This window comes from Pinus tabuliformis, chromosome 3_2 (genome assembly GCF_031772625.1).
Source record: "Pinus tabuliformis cultivar Carrire ecotype Pingquan chromosome 3_2, CPIR1, whole genome shotgun sequence".
NCBI lineage: Eukaryota > Viridiplantae > Streptophyta > Pinopsida > Pinales > Pinaceae > Pinus > Pinus tabuliformis.
The window spans coordinates 380,039,390-380,064,083 of NC_142302.1; the positions used below are offsets into that span (position 1 = coordinate 380,039,390).

Consider the following 24,694-nt stretch of genomic DNA (forward strand, 5'->3'; position numbering starts at 1 on the left):
AGGCTAAGGGAGGCAGAATCAGGCTCACGCAGAGCCACGCAGAGGCCAGGAGGGCTGACACAGTTGGCTAGGGGAGCTGATTTTCCGGTGCCGGGATTGCGCAGAGCCAAGTGGCTCAATCCTTCAGTTGCTGGGGTATAGGAGGCTATGGGTAATTTGCGGAGCGAAGCTGGTGGGGTACTGTGGTCAGAACAATACCTAACAGGGCAAGACCAAGGTAGAGGGAGTTGTTGCCGAGGCAGATTTCTAGCCAAGGAATCTGGATCAGTGTTAGACGATCATAGTGGGGCAACTTGACGTTGGCAAAAGGATTTCCAGAAGGGAAATCGAGACTCAGAGGGAGTCGAACCGTGAACTTCCAGACGGGAAGTTGAGAGACTCAGCAGGAGTCGAATAGAGGACTTCCAGGAGGGAAATAAAGAGACTTGGAAGAGTTGAAAGAAGAGCAGCGAAATGGTCGTGAATGGGCTGAGAGATCAGGATAGGCTGGACGGAGCGTTCAACTTTGTGGTCTGGAAGGCCAGGATCTTGTCCATTGTAAATAGATATCGCATCAAGGACTTCGCCTTGAAAACAATAGTGATCCCATTTGACCCAGTTGTAAATGAGAAGTACGAGGAGACAATGGTTAGGGGCGAAGTGCATCATCCCTGATGGGGTCAAGGATCATGTGGTGCCGCATATTGCCAAGAAGGATACGACAAATGAGATGTGGGAGGCCCTGGAGAAATTGTACCAGACATTCATCATTGTTAATTGCAACATTATGAATAATAACAAACTACATGCTCATGCAAGACTTGGCATGTGGATTATTTTTTATGATACTATGATGGTATAGCTAATGCATTGGTTGCATATTGAGATGTGGTGATTGACAGGACTCCACAAATGGGCCGAGAAGGCCGGTTTATTTGATGATCTCGTGCGAGCCCATACCTGCAAGGGAGAATATGTAACACCATATGGGCTGGGGACAAACTCAGTCAACACTACATATGCCAATGGTTCCTTTGTCTTGTGTAGCTCTTGATGGATAGCTTGTGAGGGCTATGGGACCATCTTGAGGAGGACAAGTGCCCGATATTGAAGGCTAGGTGCCTAGTATTGTATTGGGACGCCGAAGTCTGGTGGGGGTGTAAGGACTTCAATGCCTGGGGTTGTGCGCCTTAGTGAGTTGTGGAGGGAGTGGGCCAACCTTGTGAGATGCTCGGTGACATTGAGCACTGTACCGGATGCCTGCCTTGTGGCAGATGAGGTTTGAGTCAGGGGCGAGCCTTGGAGCCAGCCTTGGACTAGGATACAGACCGAGGAGGCTTATGCCTGGTTCCGAAAGTGGGAAAAAGGATAGAGATTCTTTGGGATTTCCCGGGTGTTGTGAAACTTTCGATGCCTGCTAGTTATACTAGTTCAGCAGAAGGTGTCGGCGAACATGAAGTAATAAATAACAAAATAAATGTAATGTCTCTTAATAATAAATAATAAATAATAAAAATAATAAATAATAAAAATAATAAATAATTCAACTTAACTTCGGGACAAAGTTCTTTAAAGCGGGGGAGTATGTAATGTCCCTTAATAATAAATAATAATAAATAATATAATATAATATTAAATAAATAATAAACAATAAATAAAAAAATAGTAATAGTAAATAAATAATAAATAATAATAAAATAATTTAATTACATGCTATAAATAAATATAAATAAGAAATAAAACAAGAAAGCAGTAAAAATTAGTAAAGCTATCAAAAAGTAAAAACAAAAGAATAAAACAAGAAAGTAGTAAAGTTGCATGTTGACACATGGAGTGTGTGCATGTGGTTCCCCTTCCAATGTTTGCTCTATTTAATAGATGGTGAGGAGGATGAGAGGCATTTCGTCATTCCATGATTCCACCATCCATTCTCTTGGGAGAATAGTGTTGTGAGACAAAGGATTCCCTGGTAGTAGTATGTTGATTGAGGGCTCGGGGGTGGGCAGTTGTAGCAAGTTTTTGTGCAACTGAGCCTACGGTTGGGTGGAGAGTCGTCTCCAAGACTTTGTTGCAGTTAGCAGAATTCAACTAGCATTTCACAGGTAAGTATAATGAAATTTAATGTTAATTAGTTGATAAATTGTGTGTTGATTATAAATCACATGATTAATCTAATTAATTACATGTCTTTATTTCGGGGCTGTTACACTGAGGAAGTGATTTATTTGCTCACCCTTCTGCATTTGATACGACCGCAGTTGTTGATTTCGGGTAGCATCGGATGTGATCTAGCCATGAAAATTAGCGGAGAGGCTAAAGCACATGAGATATCCAAGACCCAGAAATGGTTTGGACAGATTGTACTTGGTTTGGGAGATATTAAAATAATTAATATTTTTAATGGAGTTCTTAAGTCTAAACTTAGAAAAATAAAATATTAATGGGTATTAATACAAAACTGGGTTATAAGGTTCCTAAAGTCATGAATCAAGCCAAATCTAATCTTTGTTGTTGATTAGAGATTTAATCTCGGTGTTTGAAATGAGAAAAGTATAAGAGGAGGCTTGAGGGTCAATTGGAGAACACACTAGAGTGATTAGTCATTCTATTCTCTAGAGCGGGGTTTGCTAAGAGAGATAGAATCAGTGATTAGTGGCGAGGGGCAGTGAATACATAGCAGAGAGGCAGAGTTGGTACCAAAGAGACAACACATAACACGGAGAGGTTGATGCAGAGGCAGCTAGGTGCTACGCAGAGGCAGCGAGGAGCTGCGCAGAGCTAGGAGAGGCCAGCGTGTGAGACGCAGAGGGTTTAGGGGCTGACACAGAAGCTCCAAAAGCTGACCCAGAGGCTAGCAGAGTTGACGTAGGGCCAAGAGGCAACGCTAGAAGGATTCCGTGGGACAGACTGGGTGCTAGTGAGCCGAGTAGGGTGATGCAATCCCTATTAGAGTGACGCAGAGCAGTGGGAGCTGCAATTGTTGCTTTGGATTGTTCATACGATGATTAATTAGCCGGAATATCTGTCTCCGAGGAGAGGTACTACTGTCGAGGGCATTCTCAGTTGGGTGAGCCATTTCTTGCACCCTAGTTGTATTATGTAAACTGCATAATAATATAACCCTTTGAATAGCTGCATAGGTTTTCCCGCATTGGGTTTTTCTCGGGGCATTGGTCCAAAAATAATGGTGTCACTTGTGTGCTTGTTTTCTTTTAGTTGATAATCTGTAGATGGTGATACTGTACTTGTGTTTATTTTCAGTATTTACATGGTAAATAACTTGTTAAGAAATTAAACAAGTAGGAAGAAATAAACGAGATAGTACAGGAAGAATTTCTAACGGGTTAAACTTAGAAATTTCAACATGGTATCAAAGCGTGGTTACAAATCACAGGATAACTGAAGGCATCAGCTAGCAAAGCAGTAGTAGCAGATTCAGTGGTCTCGAGTGACAGAGCTGATCTGTGCAGAAGGCGACAGAGGAAGGAGTGACCGAGAGAGACTGCATCATCATTCTGGGCCAGAGAAAGGCAGTACAGAGGCTTAAGAGAGGCAGAATCAGGCTCACGCAGAGGCCAGGAGGGATGACGCAGTTGGCTAGGGGAGCTGATTTGCTATGGCTGGGATTGCGCAGAGCCAAGTGGCTCAATCTTTTAGTTTGCTGGGGTATAGGAGACTGCGGGTAATTTGCAGAGTGAAGCTGGTAGGGTACTGTGGTCAGAACAATACCTAACAGGACAAGACCAAGGAGGAGGGATTTCCGAAGGGAAATCGAGACTCAGAGGGAGTCGAATAGAGGACTTCCAGGAGGGAAGTAGAGAGACTTGGAGGAGTTGAAAGAAGAGTAGCATAATGGCCATGAATGGACTGAGAGATCAGGATAGGTTGGACAGAGCATCCAACTTCGTGGTTTGGAAGGCCAGGATCTTGTCCATTTTAGACAGATATCGCGTCAAGGACTTCGCCTTGAAAACAATAGCGATCCCAGTTGAACTTGTTGAAAATGTGAAGTACGAGGAGGCAATGGCCAGGGCGAAGTGCATCATCCTTGATGGGGTGAAGGATCATGTGGTGCCGCATAGTGCTGAAAAGGATATGGCAAATGAGATGTGGGATGTCCTGAAGAAATTGTACCAGCATACTTCTGTGCAAAGGAAAATGTTAGTTGAAAATCAGTTGCGGACATACTAGATGCAGAAGGGAGAGCAGATAGATGTCTTCCTCAGTCAATTGAAGGAGATCCATGACCAGCTAACTTCCATAGGGCCCACGTCGGATTAGGAATTGATGGTGAGGACCGCATTGAATGCAGTCTCAGAGAATTGATAGGTATTCGTCTAGAGCATACTGGGTAGGACGAGCTTTCCAGATTGGGAGGAACTGTGGGCCGCTCTTTGTCAAGAAGAGATCAGACGGGTGACCAAGGCAGGGAATAGTGGCAAAGGGGTCAGGATCAAGAAGGAGGAAGAAGAGAATGCGACTCTAGCATCTGCAGGGAAGCAGGAGAAGAGAAAGAAGGACCTCTCCAAGGTCATGTGCTTCCATTGTGGGGAACTAGGTCATTTTGCGAACCAGTGTCCTAGGAAGAAGAGTAATGGAGAGGCTTCTGAGACCAAGGCAGCGCCAGCAAGGGCAGAGAAAGAAGTCGAGGAAGATTACGATTGTGCCATGAGTGCTCATGTGCCACTTGAGAAGAAGTGGGGAGACATTGAGCTTTAGTTAGGAGGACTACAGGGGATGAGGGGTAGGATCCTTGAGGTACCCAATCTTTTGGATTATACCTTGCTATGGGAGCCTCGAAGAGGAGTAGCAGGACTGGCAGATGTAGGTAGAGACGGATGCGGATTGATCGACAGAGAGTACTACAGTGTAGGAGTCCCAGGACAGCGCGAGGCTAGCAGGCTGCAACAATGCGAGAGGCACGGGAGTGTTGCACCAGTGCAGGATGGCACAAAGAGGTGTGCAATGGTGCGAGATACTGGGAGTTGTTGCAGCAACGCAAAGGTCAATAAAGGGAGCACTTGTTAGCGGCAGAGGGAGCTTCAGCATCGGGAGTGTCTCTAGCTTGATAGGGATGTCAGAAGTTGAGTGGATCAATTACTTACTTCTCAGTAACTGAGCAACAGTGCAGTAGCAGTATGCAGTAGCATGAGAGAGGATGTAGTGCAGATGAGTGTTAGGAAGAAGGACCAGTAGCAGCACAAATGCAGAGGGAGCTGCTGTACGGATGTAGCAGTTGCAGTGGCAGGGCCATGGGCAGCAGTACAAGATGCAATAGTGCAGAGGATGTTGGGCGGGGAGGCCTAGCATCAGCATAGGGACCAGCGCCGGATAATCAGTGTGATATTCAATGTGGAGTATTACTAGAGACAGTCCTCGCTAAGAGGGAGTGTTGATATGGGGTAGCATCGGATGTGCTCTAGCCATGAAAATTGGTGGAGAGGCTAAAGCACATGAGATCTCCAAGACCTAGAAATGGTTTGGACAGATTGTACCCAGTTTGGGAGATATTAAAATCAGTGTGGAAAAAGTCAGCAAAAAGTCAGGATTAAATCCCAAAAACCTGATTTTTTCAGCAAAACGATTAAATCAGCCGACTTTTTGCAGACTTTTTCACTGCCGAAAAAATCGCGATTTAATCGAAATAATCCCGATTTTATGGGAGTCGACCGAAAAAGTCGGCCATCTCTCCCAGGCCGCGGATAAGAGGCCGAAAAGGGCGAAAAAAACATATTTGCTTGTTGTTTTTGCTCCCATTCGTCCCTATGGAGAGAGTAGTAATTTGCCATTGCCCAAGAGGAGGAGATTTGCTAGTTTTGTGGTGAGGATTTGGAGATTTGTCTACTGCTCAACGTGAGAGACTCAAAGTGCTGAATTGCTGCTCTTAGGTATGCATTTTAATTTCTCTCGTAGTCTTTTTTACACAAATGGCTTCTTAAATCTTTCTATAATTCTATTAGTTTGTTTATATCTTATTTTTGCCTAGAATTTTGAATCAAAACATTGTTTAGAATCTAAATTGAAGCAAAACTTCAACTTTCAAAATAAAGACAAAAATTCAAACCCTTGTTTACTGAATCTGAGTGTTTTCAAGTGACTGAGAAGAGGCATTTAAAATCTAAAATCAACAATTGTATTTGTGTTTGCTTCTTATGTGATGGGAAATTTTTATTTGTTTCAATTTTTTTTTGTGCCCAGGTTCATATTCAAGTTCAAAGTTTAATACAAAATGCCAAGACATTTGGACACTATGTGGGAATATGGTGAACCTGTCACTAGACTCGAATCTGGGGGGATCAATAGAATGTATTTGACTTGCAAGTTGTGTGGCAAGCATATGTCAGAAGGTATCAACAGATTAAAATTCCATTTGGGGCAAATTCCAGGGCAAAATGTTGACCTTTGCCCAAATACATGTCCAGAAATCATCCGATGGGTCATTCAATCGTTGATGGATAAAGAGGAGAGAAAAGACACCATGGAAACATTAAAAATCCAACTTTTAGGGGCCTTAAGAGTGGGGGGAAGTGAGAGTGCTTCTTCAACATCACCTTCCACACCCATTTGCCCCAACCCCTCCACTTTCGCATCCTTTTTTGTTCCTAGGACCACACTTAGTGCACAACCTGGCATCAAATCGACACTTAAGAAAAAGGAAAAGGCAGAAGCTGACAGGTTTGGCAGTAAGTGTCTTCTATGGAGTGATGTTCCTTTCAACATTGCCAAGACAAACCCATTCTACCAACCTATGTTTGATGCTATTGCTGTCGTTGGCCCAGGGTACAAAGTCCCCACCTTTACAGAATTGAGAGGGCCTCTTCTTCAAGATGAAAAGACTAATTGCACTTCTAGATTGGAGGAGTTTAGGGCATCATGGGAACACACTGGATGCACAGTCATGTCAGATGGTTGGACTGACTAGAAGGGTAGGACCCTTCTTAACTTCTTGGTTGGTTGTCCCAAGGGGACAATGTTTATGAGTTGATGCATCTGCACACATTAAAGACGCACGTTTATTATGTGAGTTGTTGGACCTTTTCATTCAGGAAGTAGGCCCAAGCAATGTTGTCCAAGTCATAACGGACAACGCTGCAAATTATGTTGCAGCTGGCAAGTTGCTTATGGAGAGGTATCCTAACTTGTTTTGGACACCTTGTGCTGCTCATTGCATTGACTTGATGTTGGAGGATATAGGTAAGATTCCTATTGTGAGGGATATTGTTGAATCATTTAGGAGCATAACAAAATTTATATATAATCATGCATCTGTGCTTAGCTTGATGAGAAAAATCACCAAAAACAAAGAGTTGGTGCATCCTGCCATTACATGATTTGTCACTACTTTCATATCTCTTCAGTTTTTGTTGAATTATATGTGGGATGTGAAGAGCATGTTTCTTTCACCGGATTGGCGTGCTTTATCTATTAGCCGCAAACCAAAGGGAGAGGGCATATGTAGACTAGTTTCATATGATCAGAGCTTTTGGGCAGGAATAGAGTAGGCATGTACCATTTCAGAACCTTTGGTAAGGGTTCTTCGGTTGGTTGATGGAGACAAGCCCGCAATGGGCTACTTGTATGAGGCCATGGATAGGGCCAAAGAAGCCATTCGTGCTTATTATGAAGATAAGGGAGACGAGGGGTTAGAGAAACAATAGGTCATATGGAGAGTGATTGATGAGCGATGGAACAATACCCTCCATCACCCCATTCATGTTGCAAGTATCTACCTCAACCCCGCATTTTCTTACGCCTGTGGTTTTAGATTTGATGCCGAGGTGATGGATGGATTCTTCACTTGTGTTGAGAGGATGGTGGCATCTGAGCAAGAACGTGAAGATATTTCTAAAGAAATGGAGGTATATAGGATGGGAGGTGGCACATTTGGTTTTACCATGGCTATTAAGAATAGGACAACCAAAATGCCAAGTAAGCTTCAGTTTGTTTCAAACTTTCAAGTTTAAAATTTCAATGTTTTTTTTTTATGTTTCTCATTTTTATTTTAACTTGTAGATGCTTGGTGGACAAGTTATGGTGGTAGAGTACCCCATCTCCAAAAGCTTGCCATTCGAGTGCTCAACCAAACATGCGGTTCCTCTGGGTGTGAGCGCAACTGGAGTGTATGTGACAAAATACACAACAAAAAGCGCAACAGGGAAAAAAATTTCGAATTAAATTTGTTGAATTCATTTGATTATTTTCAGTGTTTAAATTTTCTAAGTACTAGTTTAAAATCTATGACCCTAATATAGATTGGAGTCCCAACGCCTCAATGACATGGTCTACTCTACAATCTTTAATTGTGGGTGAGACAACTTCAAAAACCTCTTGATGTGGAAGCCTTCTCATTGGACAACATTGATACCACTGCTGCATGGAGGGTCGAGACTGAGTGGTCGATCATGGACTCGATCCTAGATTGGTTAGATGTGGATCCAGAGGAGGTTGTTTTTTCAGGGGAGGGAGAGCTAGAGGTAGAGGAGGAGGAGCAACATTAGGGTCAGGAGGCAGAGCTGGATGAGGATGATGAGGAGGAGGTGACACCATCTATGATGGGCCACAGCAGCATAGGACAAAGGCCACCTCTTTTATCGGCTTTTAGAGGACGATTGACTCCATTTGTATTTCCAGGGGCTGGGCCTTCTTTCTCTAGAGGAAAAGACAAAGCCATTCCCTATTCCCGTAAAAGAGGCAGAGGATCTCAGTGATTGATTACTTTATGACATGTAGATGACTCATGATATACATTTATTATATTTTTTGTTGATATTTTGACTCTTGAGAGTTGAGACTCAGACAAGACTCAAGATTCAGGAGTTGATTCACTATTTTGATATGTGATGTAGCACTAGACTTCATATACATATTATATATTAGCTTTCTTTACATGTTTATGTGGAAATGCATTTATTTGATGTTGTGGATACTCTAGATGCTAAAAAAAATAAAAATAAATGAATATTTTTGTGTTTTTTAATTTTGCCGACTTTTTCAAAAAACTCCCGACTTTAATGAGTTTTTCAACTTTTGGACCCTTGCTGATTTAATCCCGACTTCTACTTTTTCCACATTGATTAAAATAATTAATATTTTTAATGGAGTTCCTAAGTCTAAACTTAGGAAAAATAAAATATCAATGGGTATTAATATAAAACTGGGTTAGAAGGTTCCAAAAGTCATGGATCAAGCCAAATCTAATCTTAGCCCTTGATTAGAGATTTAATTTCGGCCATTGATGGGCCAATGAGAAAAGTATAAGATAAGACCTGAGGGCCAGTTGGAGAACACACCAAAGTGATCGGTCATTCTATTCTCTTGAAGCCTGAGGATCAGTTGGAGAACACACCAAAGTGATCAGTCATTCTATTCTCTAGAGCGGGGTTTGCTAAGAGAGATAGAATCAATGATTAACAGCGAGGGGTAGTGAATACATAGTAGAGAGGCAGAGTTGGTACCAAAGAGATAACGCAGAGCCCAAAGAGGTTGACGTAGAGGCAGCTGGGTGCTACACAGAGGCAGCCAGGAGAGGCTAACGTGTGAGACATAGAGGGTCTAGGGGCTGACACAGAAGCTCTAGAAGCTAATGCAGTGCTGGAAGGATTTCGTGGGATAGACTAGGTGCTGGTGAGCCGGGTAGGGTGACGCAGTCCCTATCAGAGTGACACAGAGCAGTGGGAGCTGCAATTGTTGCTGTGGGATTGTTCATCTGGTGATTAATTAGCCGGAATATCTGTCTCCGAGGAGAGGTACTACTGCCGAGGGCATTCTCAGTTGGGTGAGCCATTTCTGGCACCCTAGTTGTATTCTGTAAACTGCATAATAATATAACCCTCAAATAGCTGCACCGGTTTTACCGCATTGGGTTTTTCCGGGGACATTGGTCCAAAAATAATGGTGTCACTTGTGTGCTTGTTTTCTTTCAGTTAATGATCTATAGATGTTGATATTGTACTTGTGTTTATTTTCAATATTTACATGGTAAATAACTTGTTAAGAAATTAAACAAGTAGGAGGAAATAAACCAGATAGTACAGGAAGAATTTCTAATAGGTTAAACTTAGAAATTCCAACAGTGGTTGATTCTCTAGTAGCATCTTCCTCTGCACAGAAGTGCCCTGATACAATGTCATCAAGGTGTCCCACATCTCCTTTGTCGTATTCTTCTCGCCAATATGCTGGACTACATGATTCCTTGACCCCATCAAGGATTATGCACTTAGCCTTGGCCATCACATCCTCATACCTTTCGTTATCAGCTGGGTCAATTGGGATAGCCACGGTTCTCAAGGCGAAGGCCTTTTTAATGCTATGTCTATCCAGAACGGATAGGATCCTGGCCTTCCAGATGACAAAGTTGGACGCCTCGTCCAGCCTGTCCTGATCCCTCAGTCCATTCGTGGCCATCTCTCTGCTCTTCTTTTCGACTCCTTTGAGCATCTACTTCCCTCCTAGAAGTCCTCTCCTACAATCCCTCTGAGTCTCAATTTCCCTTCTGGAAATCTTTCTACCAACAGTCGAATCGCATCTCTTTGATCTCCTTTGCTTCTGCAGCACTGATCTGGATTTCTTGGCTAGAAATCCGCCTAAGTAGCGACTCCCTACTACCTTGGTTCTGTTGGGTCCCTATAATACTAGTGATTACCCCATTACTATTGTAGTTATACCCCTTATTTATATTGTTGTGCCCCTATTACCCCCATATTGTTATTTCTGTGCCCCATAGAATCCCTCTATTGTTATTTTTGTGACTTTATATTATTATTGTTAGGTCGGTTGGATTATATTGTGACTCCTTAGACTCCTATATATAGAAAGGAGGTTTTGTCATTTGAATCATCCAAGAATTGTTCATTTATGTAATGTAAAGGAGGTTGCCCCCTCGAAGAGGCTGAATTCTAAGGCGTTGTTCTATCTTTTCTATCTTTTCTTGAGCTGGTTTCATAACATTTGGTATCAGAGCTTTGGATTCTAGGGTTTTGCTGCTCCAAACAGGTCATCGTGGCATTTTCGCTATAACTTTTTTTCTGTGACGTTTCAGAAGTCGCAAAAAAAATCCATTTGAGAAGAAATCGCGTTGAACCTTGGGTCCGAATTTCAGAGCTTTTCGCGTGATATTTGCAGAGATATGATCTGAGGAAGTTGGTCTTTTTGCAGACTCCTGAATTACATTCAAAACAGGTGACCTGGGGAAAATTGTCATAACTTTCTCTCTGGGAATCAGATTGAAATTTCGTAAGAAGGTACAGAAAGAGGACGGACTGTAGTTTCTTGTGTATCTTTTTCAGAATCAAATATCGAAAATTGTACACGTGGCACTTCATACAACTTCGCTCTTCTGGAAAGGTCTATAATCAGGTCATCTTGGGAGATTGTGCATAACTCTTTCTTGGAGAATCCAATTTGGATCAGACTGGTGGCATTGGAAAGAGGACACAGAGAGCTACTACAAGTCACAAATTCAGAATTAGATGATTGGAAAGTACAGAGATACATCAGAGGCAATATCGAGCTCCTACAAAGTGAAAAAAGGTGTGTAGATTTTTTAAAATTTTTGCTTAAGCTTGGTTTGAAAATTTATTTTGAAGGAATTCAAAGGGCATAGTATAGCATTATTATCGGTAACTGATGCCCCGAGGAAAGAAAATGCAAACACCTAGTAAGGAACCTGAAAGCTCTAGCATGACTCATGAAGAAGAGGAAGAAATGCTACATGATATATCAAAATTACAAGAACAAGTGCAACAAATGTCACGCTCACAAAAGTTAACAGAAGCTAAGATAAATGGCGTGGAAGCTAAGATGAATGGCATGGAAGCTAAGATGGACAATTTGAAGATAGATTTGAACACAAATTTGAAGACAGGCATGGCAGATTTGAAGACAGATTTGACAAATTTTCTACAAGAAATACTTACTAATGGTGAAAAGGTAGTAAAGGAAACTCATGATGAGAACAAAAGAAATGTTAATCATGATTCCATAGACGCTAATGTTGGATCGAAGAATCACCATATTCCAAAAATCGATATGAGGAAGTTTGATGGCAAGGATCCCGCCACATGGATATTACAGATGGAGCAATTCTTCGATCTCAATAATGTGCAAAACACACAAAAGGTACGTATGGCAACTGTATATTTGGAACCAAATCAGTTTGTATGGTATCAATGGCTTTGTTCTCGTAAACAATTTATCACTTGGGCAATTTTTACGGAAGAATTGATAGCACATTATGAGGATACAAAAAGCAACACTTTTTTTAGCCAATTGATAAGTCTCAAACAAAAGGGTTCAATAATGGAGCACATTGAGGAGTTCCAAAAATTGAACATAAGGGTAAAAGATATTCCAGAGGAGCATAGGATTGATGTGTTCATAGGGTCTTTAAAGGATAATATCCAACATGATGTTCGCCTTTGGGAACCTGATTCATTAGAGAAGGCATTCAGGTTAGCAAGAAAAATGGAAAGCAAAATTATGGCAACTAGGAAGCATACCACTCACAACTATAAAGACGGAAGTGTTGTTGCCCCTAGTCTTCCACAACCTACAAGGTTGACACCACAACAATTGGAAGAAAAAAGAGCAAAAGGGCTTTGTTACAGTTGTGATAGCAAATACACTAAAGGTCATAAGTGTGCTGAGAAGAAATTATTCTACATAGATTGTGAAGAGGAAGAAGAAAAGGAGCAAGAAAGGTCAAAAGAAGAGGATATACTCCAGGAACAAAGCCTAGATGAAGAACAAATAAATCCGACCATATCTTGTAATGCATTGGCGGGAATTACCACTCCTCAAACCATCAAGATAGAAGGACAAATCAAGAAGAAAAAGGTAATAGTGTTGATTGATTCAGGAAGCACCCACAATTTTATTCATTGTAGGGTAGCAAAAGAATTGAATTGCTTCCTATATCCAGCACCAGAGTGTCAAGTGATGATTGCAAATGGAGGAACAATAAATTGCTCTGGAAAGTGCCATAATATCAAGCTATCCATGGGAGAATATGTATTGACTAGCCCAATGCTTTCCATTCCAATGGGAGGTGCTGATGTTGTACTAGGAGTCCAATGGCTACAATCCTTGGGTACAATAGCTTTTAATTTTCAAGAACTTTTCATCAAATTTTCTACGGAAGGAAAGGAAGTTGAATTAAGGGGTATTGCAGGGAAACCAGGAAAGATAATCAGCTCTAATGGCATGACAAAGCTTCTAAAAAAGGAGCAAAGAGGTGTAATTGCACAATTATGTTCGCTAGATGTTTCCACATTGGAATCATCTATTTCTCCAGATCTCCAAAAAGTCCTGGACAATCATTCCAAGGTATTTGAGACTCCCAAAGGTCTCCCACCTATGCGTGATCATGATCATGCTATTCATCTGATTCCAGGAAGTGTTCCTCCAAACATCAGGCCGTACAGATATCCCTATGTCCAAAAAAGTGAAATTGAACGTATGGTTGCAGAAATGCTAGAGGCTGGTATAATTCAACCGAGTCAAAGTTCTTTCTCAGCTCCAGTAGTATTGGTGCACAAGAAGGATGGATCATGGCGCATGTGTCCGGATTATAGGGAGCTCAACAAGCTCACTATTAAAGATAAGTTCCCCATTCCTGTCATTGATGAATTACTGGATGAATTGCATGGATCAATTTACTTCACCAAGTTGGATCTTCGTTCGGGATATCATCAAATCAGAATGAAGATTGAAGACATTCCGAAAACGGCATTTAGAACTCATGAGGGTCATTATGAATTTTTGGTCATGCCTTTTGGCCTTACCAATGCACCTTCAACATTTCAAGGTTTGATGAATTCAATTTTCAAACCATTCCTTAGAAAATTTGTGTTAGTATTTTTTGATGATATACTAATCTACAGCAAGTCTTGGAAGGATCATGTTGAACATGTTGACAGGGTGCTACAACTATTGGAGGAGAAACAATTATATGCAAAAAGATCCAAATGTTTCTTTGGAGTCCAGGAGGTGGAATATTTGGGTCATATTGTATCTCATGAAGGAGTTAAGGTAGACCCTAGCAAAATTAAAGCCATTAAGGAATGGAAAATCCCCACATCCATAAAGCATCTGCGAGGATTTCTTGGGTTGACAGGGTATTATCGCAAGTTTGTTAAGAATTATGGGAGAATAGCAGCACCTCTAACAACATTATTGAAGAAAGATTCATTTTCATGGACTCCGGAAGCAACAAAGGCCTTTGAACATCTTAAAGAGGCAATGTGCCAAGCACCGGTCTTAGCTACACCGGACTTCACAAAAACCTTTATTGTGGAATGTGATGCTTCAGGAAATGGAATTGGTGCTGTTCTAATGCAAGATGAAAGACCCATTGCTTTTGAAAGTCGTCCAATCAAGGGAAAGTTTTTAAGCAAAGCTATTTATGAGAAGGAAATGTTGGCAATACTCCATGCACTTAAGAAATGGCGACCCTACCTAATGGGAAGACACTTCAAGGTAAAAACGGATCATGATAGCCTTAAATACTTTTTAGAACAAAGATTATCCTCTGAAGAGCAACAAAAGTGGGTCACAAAGATGTTGGGTTATGACTTTGAAATCATCTACAAAAAAGGGAAGCAAAATGTGGTGGCAGATGCACTCTCAAGAAAGGATGAGGATGTGGAAGCATTGTTGTGTGCCATTTCTATTATCCAACCAGATTGGATAAACGAAGCAAGGGAGGAATGGAAGAATGACGAAGAAGTGTGGGCACTTATTCGAAAGCTACAACAAGATTCCAGTACTTCTGATACATTTAGCTGGCAAAATGATTCGTTATGGTACAAAGATCGCTTATACCTCTGTAAGAATTCCCAGCTAAAACAAAAGATTCTTATGGAATTGCACACTTCTCCCTTAGGAGGGCACTCAGGATTTTTAAAAACTTACCACAGGGTTAAGAAGGAATTTTTTTGGGATGGCCTTAAATCAGATATTCAAAAGTTTGTGGCGGAATGTTTGGTTTGCCAACAAAATAAAGTTGAAACAATTAAGACACCGGGTCTATTACAACCTTTATCCATTCCAAGCCAACGTTGGGAGGAGGTTTCAATGGATTTTATCACAGGTTTACCCAAGTCTGAGGGAAAGAGTGTCATCATGGTGGTAGTTGACAGACTTACCAAGTATGCACACTTTTGTGCATTATCACATCCATTTAAAGCCAGTACAGTTTCTACTGCATTTATGGAAACAGTTCAAAAGCTACATGGAAACCCAAAGATTATTGTAAGTGACAGAGATCCCATTTTCACTGGAAATTTTTGGACAGAATTATTTTCTTGTCTTGGTACTCAGTTAGCTCATAGCTCATCTTATCATCCTCAATCTGATGGGCAAACTGAGATAGTAAACAAATGTTTGGAAGGATATCTTCGTTGCTTTGTATCTGATAAACAGACACAATGGGTCAAATGGTTGCCTCTGGCTGAATGGTGGTATAACACTTCCTTCCATACAGCAACAAAAATGACCCCATTTATGGCACTTTATGGGTATCAACCACCATCCATCACATCATATTTAAGAGAAAATTCTAAGGTTCAGGCAGTGGAACATCACATCGAACATCAACAACAAGTCCTCCAACTCTTAAAGGATAACCTCGTGTTGGCACAAAATAGAATGAAACAACAGGCAGATCAACATCGCAGTGAAAGAAGTTTTGATGTAGGTGATTGGGTATTCCTACGGCTACAACCATATAAGCAAATGTCCCTAAAGCAAGCTAAGAAGGATAATAAATTATCACCAAAGTATTATGGTCCGTACAAGGTGTTGCAAAAGATTGGTACTATGGCATACAAATTGGAGCTTCCTGCAGCTTCTCGATTGCACCCAGTTTTCCATGTTTCATGTTTAAAGAAGGTTATAGGCGACAAGCTCCCAATTCAAACAATATTGCCAGAACTTGACGAGGAAGGAAAAATTATATTGGAACCGGAAGCAGTCACAGAAACAAGAACTCGACAGCTACGAAATCGATCAATTTCAGAGTATCTTATCAAGTGGAAGAACTTATCCGCTGAAGATTCCACATGGGAGGATGAGAATTTTATGCAGAAGTATCCAGAACTACTCAAGCGTTGAGGACAACACTTTTTTGAAGGAGAGGGGCATGTTGGGTCCCTATAATACTAGTGATTACCCCATTACTATTGTAGTTATACCCCTTATTTATATTGTTGTGCCCCTATTACCCCCATATTGTTATTTTTGTGCCCCATAGAATCCCTCTATTGTTATTTTTGTGGCTTTATATTATTATTGTTAGGTCGGCTGGATTATATTGTGACTCCTTAGACTCCTATATATAGAAAGGAGGTTTTGTCATTTGAATCATCCAAGAATTGTTCATTTATGTAATGTAAAGGAGGTTGCCCCCTCGAAGAGGCTGAATTCTAAGGCGTTGATCTATCTTTTCTATCTTTTCTTGAGCTGGTTTCATAACAGGTTCTGTCCCGTTAGGTACTTTTTTGTCACAACAACAACACCACCCCACTAGCTTCACACTCCACAATCTGCCCACAGCTTCCTATGCCCCAACAACTGAAGAACTCAGCCTCTAGGCTCTGTGCAATCCAAGTATTGGCTGAATCGGTCCACTAGCCAACTGTGTCACTCCTACTTGGCTGAGCAGGATGACGTGGCTCTTTGTGAGCCTCTTCTGCCTCTCACTGCTTCTGCGCTGGCCCCTTCTCTGGCTCGAACTGATGATGCAGGCCCTCTGCGTCAACCCTTCTCTGCTGCTTTCTGCTTAGGAACAACTTCTGTCACTTGGGATAGTTGTTTCTGCTGCAAATTCTTTGATTCCGTTGGTGCCTTCAGCTCTCCTGTGATTTGCAATGCTCTGATACCATGTTGAAATTTCTAAGTCTAACTCGTTAGAAATTTCCCTGCACTATCTGGTTTATTTCTCCTACTTGTTTAATTACTGAACAAGTTATTCAACCATATAAATACTGAAATAAACACAATGCAGTCTCAACCATCTACAATCATCAACTGAAAGAAATAGATAAACACACAAGAGACAATGTTATTTTTGGACAATCGTCCCCGGAAAAACCCTACTTGGGAAAACTGGTGCAGCAGTTCTGAGGGTTTTATTGTTAAGCAGATTTTCTTGAGTACAACTAGATGTGAAACTGGCTCACCCGACATAGAAATCAATTTGGCAGTAATACCTCTCTTCGGAAGCAGATATTCTGAAAGTCTACTCCACGAAACTCTCTCCAGCACCTCTCCGAGGCTCAGTGTCAACCCTCATGGCCTCTGCGTAAGCCTGAAACCCTCTGCGTAAGCCCTCTGAGGCTCTACGCAGCTTGTCTGGCCCTTTGCGTCACTCACGCAGGCCCTCTGGCCCTTTGCGCAGTGATTGCTGGCCTCTGCGTGGCTCCTTCTGGTTCTGTGTCTGCCTCTCTGCCTCTGCACTGGTCTTTCGACACTATCTCTACCTCTTTGCTATGCACTCACCGCCCCTCGCTGCAACTCTAATCACTGGTTCGATTTCTCTTAGCAAACCCCGCTCTAGAAAATCAAACTGATTGATCACTTTGGTGTATCTCCAACTGACCCTCAAGCCTCCTCTTACACTTTTTCTGTTGAGTCTTCAACGGCCGAGATTACATCTCTAATCAATGGCTAAGATTATATTTGGCTTGATTCATATCATTTAGAACCTTCTAACCCAATTTTATATTAATACTCATTAATATTTTTATTAGCCTAAGTTTAGACTTAGGAACCCATTAAAAATATTAACTATTTTAATATCTCCTTCACCGGGTAGAATTTTCTTAAACCATTTCTGGGTCTTGGAGATCTCTTGTGCTTTAGGCTCTCCACCAATTTTTATGGCTAGAGCACATCCGATGCTACCCCAAATCAACATCATCTACATGTTAATGGCTAAAGCAAAAAGAACAGATCTGAAAAGGATCTGAAATCAACAGTAAAACTGATAAAAGAAGAGAAAATCATCATCTGAAGTGGCGTTTTATCAGAGTAAAATAATTTACGCTTCTCTACACCAATCATGACCAAATATGTAAGAACTGTCTCTTCTAGCAGGGAAAACTAGGAGCTAAAATCAATTTGAACAAGAATGAACTAGCATAGATTGATTAGAACAAAAATTGTGTCTATTGACAAAAGAGTTTGCCATTCACTATGAAGCTTAGATTATGAAGAGACATTTTAAATATTTTGCTGGTAGAAGGCTTCAAGAAGGGAGTTTGATACCTGTAAACGTTCATATTTTTTTGCATCTTTCTAGCTCCAAGATTGGTGATTTCATTGACTTACCTTTTCTAATTACTACTGATCGATTAGATTTGTTTATTATTGTAGTGTAACTCTTGATTATCCGGGTGTTTGTCCACTAATAGGACTGATTCCTGACCAATACCCTGCACTTTTAGCAATTTTCATATAAGAGCTTATGTGCTTTCCTATTTATATCGTTGATTCCAGTTAGGACTAGGCCCATAGCTTCTTATAAAGATATAATTTTGATGTTCCCTGTCAGCGTGGGATGATATAAAATATCAATTATGAACTTTAATTGTTTATTGAGTATTGTGTCTTGTCCAATAAAGTGACTTTTTTGTTGTCTCAATGTTCATGCCTTTGTGTCTGTGTGATGCAGGTCATCGCGTATGTCTTGCCTCTTTTTCATAATATACATACTATTTGGCGTATATTTTGTGACAAATCTTATTCTTGCTGTTGTTTATGACAGTTTTAAATCTCAGGTATTAAACTGTAGAGAATCTGATGCAGAATATTTCCTTTACAATTAAATGCGTTAATGTTGATATTAGTATAGCATAGGTTTCTGTTTTAAAGTTGCTTTTCTTTGTGCATTAATAGGTAAGAAACAGTTAACACTACTACTACATTTAGAGACAAAATTAAAACAGGGAAAAAAGAGTAATTGGTATTATATTTCTTATCGGTAGATCCATAGTCCCTTCAAATGGATGCTCTAGGCTAATTTTACGATTGTGCTTAGAGTCCTAATGATAAAGGGATTACAATTTGTGTTTTGTAACAGCTTGCAAAACAAGTGGCTGAGATGGACACTTTGCGAGAAGATACACTGCAATTAGCTTTTGATCTACTGGATGTACATGTGAGTTGTTCTAGTAAATTTTGCATGTCACAAACTGTTCAAACATAATATATTTCACCATTGGTTTTATGCATTTCCACTCAATGTCAGTTTGTAACTTTGTTGTTTTCTTCTGCTCATCTTCTTTTAAAACCTTTTCTAGATCTATTATTTTTCAAATAGGTACATTCCTGCATGCCCATAAGGCAGTCCTTTGGCCTTGTCTTGAAAGGCCCATGCAAGTAATGGACATTGTAGGCTTCTTCTAGTGAGCTTTGTTACCCACCATTTTGTGGGTAATATCCGTAGGAGAAAAGTTTTCTCCGAGATGGTCCTCAGCCGGAAGCCAAAAGCCCCTTGCAGCCATCAGCTAGCTCATTGTGCCATTTCTCCGCCCCCTGAGCCAACCATGTGGTCCCTCGCCCATCTATCATGTTCATATGTTTGAAGTTGGGCCTCTCGAATCTAAAAGTATGCCTTGTCATTTTGAAATTGAGTATTGTAGTGTGCTTATTATGGACACTTTTGGGCATGGATTAATGGGGGCTTCGGTAGAAAGGATGGGCTAGGTCTGTGCTTTTGTCCCCTAGACTACTTTTAGGAATTCGTCTTGGATTCTAGTCCCGTGGGATCTCTTTTACTGACCATTTGGTTCCAGGGATGGTATTTCACGGGAAACCCCAATTTTGGTTGCGTGGTCCCACTCCCTTATCCGCTTATATTGCCCTCTTTCCATTCATTATTACCCCATCCATCATTTCTCCCACCTGGGTCCACATCCCTCCATTAGGTCCACATAGGGTTAGCTCGCCCCTTCCCCTTGCCCACACCTTGGGTCATGGTCTGGAATGAAGCCCAGAGGTTGATGCAGCTAAAAAGAAAGTTAAAAGCATATATGGCCACATTCAATAGGAAAAGTACCACAAAATGCAAAAGATGGTCGGGACAAAAACATTTAGCACGTGGGCAAAAGCCAATACATGAGCTCTACCCTATCATCGTGGCCATCACCCTGGTTCCTACAGGTTCTATGAGCTTTCTTCATCATATAGGAACCCATGATTGTCCCAACCCCTGGTGGGCAATGAACTACCCCACCTTAAAAGGGGGAATTCACTACTATATCTTATACATCATGCTCTAACCCCTTGAGCCCCAAGCAGTTAATCAAAGAAAATCATAAAAAGGCAAAAGACATATAAAGAATGGTGGAAAAACCAAGGCTGAGGCACCTCATGTACCACGATTGCTCCCTCCTAGTCATTATAAACCCAAGTGTGGGCTTTCCTCTTATTAGCTACCCTTGTACCCCAGCATGTGACCCAGGGTTGCCCCTTCTCATCCCCTACTTCATTCACCTATCTGTCACATGCCACCACCTTTTGACGGATGTACCTTGACTATATTATCCCCTTTAGAGATAGAAACCACCTAATAGGGCACTTGGTTAACCCCATTTGGAGTTTAGGAGACATTGGCACACCTCGAAACCTATTATGGAAGCGTAGGCCATTATGAAATCCTCACCTGTGGTCCATGATTAGGTAAGCTCATTTACTCGATTTCTCTAATGACTTGTTGTACTGGAAGGCTAGGGGATGCATTGGATCTTATGCAGGATTGCAGATGGTTTCCATTTGGGTTTGGTCTCCCTATACGGGGTCCTAATCCTCTAAAGGGCTACATTGGCACATGTAGGGTGAGTGTTGAGAGCAATGAGCCTCCACAGCCGCAGATTGCACTCCATGGATCCCCAAAGCGATTTAGAGATTGCTTGTGGTTCACTTATTGGATGAGGAGGATGCACTTAATCTATCATGCCCAGTTGGCCCCAGATCTACACCATACACTTGGCAGATGATCTAAGACTTGTACGATGATGTGGCATCACCTACACTATCATCCTAGCCCTTGCAGGTGACCCACAGGCATCTTCGATTTGTTTGGAGACCCATGAGGACACTTGTGTGCCCCCACATGTCATTTGGAGCACCATAGGTTATTACAAAGGGCCAACCCCTTTTCCACTACTTTTGAGGGTCAAATTCTTCATTGTGGCACCCATGAATCTCAATAGGCCTCTTAGAGGGCCCTACAACATGCATAGATTATTATTTGACCTCTTGAGAGACTTACATTTTCATTGATGAGCTAGTTTGGTGGGCTTGTCGCCAAAAGTTGTATTATTAGCACATTATTTTATTTTCGGGGCTTATGTAGGCCAAGGACGCTAATTCGAACTCCTAAGTTGTGTATAAATAGGAGTCATATGAGTTCATTTCTCATCATCACTTTGGATTAGATCTCTCTCTTCCTTAGAGAATTTCGCACTTTTTTTCTGGAGGATGATTTAGAGCTTTTATGGATGAATTTTGATGTATGGTTGTTGGTCTATCTTCTCTTGGAGCTTCTTTATTGTCATTTGTGAATGGTTGGATATACCCTACTGCATATAAGTACAAAATTTTGATGTTATTCTTGTTACTTTTTGTCATATATGTTGGATTGGGATTTTTGTTGTTTTAGGGCTAATTGTTGCATGCAATTATTGCTTAATATTGTGGAATTGTCTCTATTATAATGTCCTCTCCATGTATGGGCCATGTAGTGTGAGCAAAATCTACTAGAGGTAAAATTTGACCTTGATAAGCCATTCCTCTTGTGCATTTGAAGTATAAAAGATGCAAGATTGCTTTCACTTGACCTAGAGGGTTTGTGAAGTAATTTTGAGGCCTCCTTGATTGGGAACCAATAAATCTTACATATAATCAACATAGACTCCATTCTCCCAATGATTAAGGAACTGATCTACCAAGGGTGGTCACCAAACTCTTATTCTTTCACCTTCTCCTAAGTCTAGCGACATTGGGGTGCCTAGGGCATCAATTTACCGACAAGTTAGCCACTAAAAAATTTCAATCTCCTAGGGTCTGCTGCACTGGCCTTTCCTCTAGCCCTCCTCCAAGTTTGAAGACATTTCGACGGTAGTTTGGAGAAAAGCCAAACCCTAGCTCTGGGACCAAAACTTGGCCTGCCATCCCCAAGGCTAGCACTTCCCAAGGTCAAATCAACATCTTTGAGAAATTATATTTTCTTTGATCCTCTCTTGACCTTGTCTAGGGTAAGAATATCATTGGTTGCTACATTCCTTCCTCATACCCTAGACTGGGTCCACTTGGCCTCGTGTGGTCCCACTCCTTTGAAAGACCATTCTTCAAGAACCATTTGGGATACCAATTCTAACAAGGATTTTAGGGATTGGGAAACTCCTTCACAAGTCTTTTCCCATAAATCTAACCCTCAAATCCTTGCTTCCTTTCCTTTGATTACCTAGTACCTTGCTTACAAAGCAAGCAATCTTTATCCTTCAAATTTTGGGAAAGGGAGGTCACTCATATCCATTGACTTATCCTTCATTAGTGACCCCACACATACTTGGTCTCCTCCCATCAGTGAAAGTTCGTAAATAGAAGGGAGCCTTCGCTGAGGTGACTATGAGCTAAGAGTCCATTTGTTGCCCTTGGCCTAGCATTTTCCCTTTAGGGATTCCCCTTAGGTCCCCTGCTAGTTTGAGCGATAACGAGCTTTGAATTACCATTATAGGAAGGACTTGGGGATGTTTAATTAAACACAACACGAGATAGATAGTGTTTCACGACAATACTTCACACTATTTTGCAATGTTTTTTCTTCATTCCTTTATGAAGTTGCTAGATGAGAATAAGATCTTCAAAGAAATATGTTCATCCAATCACTGTAGTCAATATGATGAATCTTGGGAATTGGACTATCCTTGGCAATGATGTGTTAGTTTTCTTGCGAACCTAGCACACGTCAAACCATTAACATAGCAGATTACCAAACTACTGAATGGATGCACAACTAGATTCTTAACTTAAATGAGTAGAAGAAAAAACATAACCAATCTCATAAAATGTCACAAAAAATTCTGCCTAATCAAATCAGTTCATCATTAAATTGATTCAAAACCTACTTGGGCTTCCGTCCTAGGATAATGGCCCAACTGAGGAAATACATGTACAACACTGGATCTGATCCGGATCTCCTTGCTTCCCCCTTCGTCAGACCCAACACACTAGAGTACTACACTCTTCATTGAGATGCCTCTCTCAATTTGGTGTTGTTGTATGGCGTGCCTTCTCTCTCTCCTTAGCCTTGCGTTTACAACATTTTGTTGAGCTAAATCCTTGACCCTAATCTCCAAAGTGATTGATGGTCGAGATTAAATCTCGCCTCACTTGAGGTCAAGGGCTAAGATTAAAACATAATGAGTAAATTAAATACCTTTTCTAATGTTTCTTTAGCTCAATAAGCCGACATAGCAATTATGTGCTTTTCCTAAGATAAAACTTAAGCTAGGTTACGAATGCAAATTGCTCACACCAGAGAAAGTGTCTAAGGAGATCTTGGGTGACTTTTGCACTCCTAGACACCTAGGCCTCTGAAAAAGTACCTACACGAGTTACAAACATCAAGATTCCCTCATAGCGAAGGAAGTGCTTTTATGCCCTGGAACTAACTTCGATCCTAGAACTGTATCCGTTGCCATGGCTATTGCCTTTGAACAGAATCCTTCCTGCCACCTAGTTTGGAAACATCCTCGAAGTCTTGCTCTTCTTGGCCTGGTTCCTAAAAGCTTTCTTCTACTGAACATCCTATAAGGTTATCTCATACAAGGAGACCTTCTTGATAAATTTGGAAGAATTTGTCGACTGCGCCTCCCCTCTTGAACCTAAAGGTTGACTCCCTCTGAGATGTTCAACCTTCAAAGCTTCTCACTCCTTGTCCTCTGGCTCTGCTTTGCTTCGTGCCATCGCTCTAATAGGATGGCCTGACCCTTTAGCCTATATAGGTTTCTCTCTCTAACTCTAATGACGTCCTTCATCAGAGCGAGATCCCCTGGGTCGGATTAGTACTTTCCCATCCTGGAATGCTACACATAACCCCTTTCTCTCCATCATAGAGATTGAGAGCAGACTCCACTTGAGTTCTGGCACCCATTGCATGTTTTTCACTTCCATCTTGCCTACTGAATCAAGTTGGAATATCATTGTCCCAACCCCTTTTATTGCATGTTTGACATCATCACCAAACTCTATGTGCAGTTTTGCATCCCACTTGGTTAAGCTGTCAAACTGTTCCCATGCTCCTGTCATGTGTCCCGTGTCTCCATTGTCTATCAACCATGTGCAATGTATAATTAAAAAATAAGGACATTTAAAATGGGCTTGCTGCATTTAACAATTTTCATTCAGTTGTTAGAATAAGAGGGGCAGCTCCAGTAAAGTCACTGATCTACCCTACAGTTCTGCGAAGGTCCTTCCCATTTTAGATGTGACATGTACGACTTATGAGGACGGTAAATATTAGTAGTACTATGAGCCTTTGGTCTTATTATAGAGTCCAACCAACAACCCACTATGTTGAAAGGAGTCGGCATATAATACATATTAACATGCATGAACAACAAATTATATTTTGCATCTATTAATCTTGTTTACAACATTATTTTTATACGGAAAGTAAATCTCTTCCCCACATCTAATTCTATACCTTCTA

General features: G+C 41.1%; 1 protein-coding gene across 3 annotated transcripts in view; it reads left to right on the forward strand.

The window, feature by feature from the left end:
* Nucleotides 1–24,694, forward strand: part of LOC149181004 (two pore calcium channel protein 1-like) — a 534,602-nt gene that overhangs the window by 127,867 nt on the left and 382,041 nt on the right. For all 3 annotated transcript variants that reach the window (XM_089416403.1, XM_089416401.1, XM_089416402.1), the window contains exons 8-9: nucleotides 18,650–18,755; nucleotides 19,058–19,135. In XM_089416403.1, coding sequence (XP_089272529.1) covers nucleotides 18,650–18,755; nucleotides 19,058–19,135 — 184 coding nt within the window. The remainder of the gene's footprint in view (nucleotides 1–18,649; nucleotides 18,756–19,057; nucleotides 19,136–24,694) is intronic.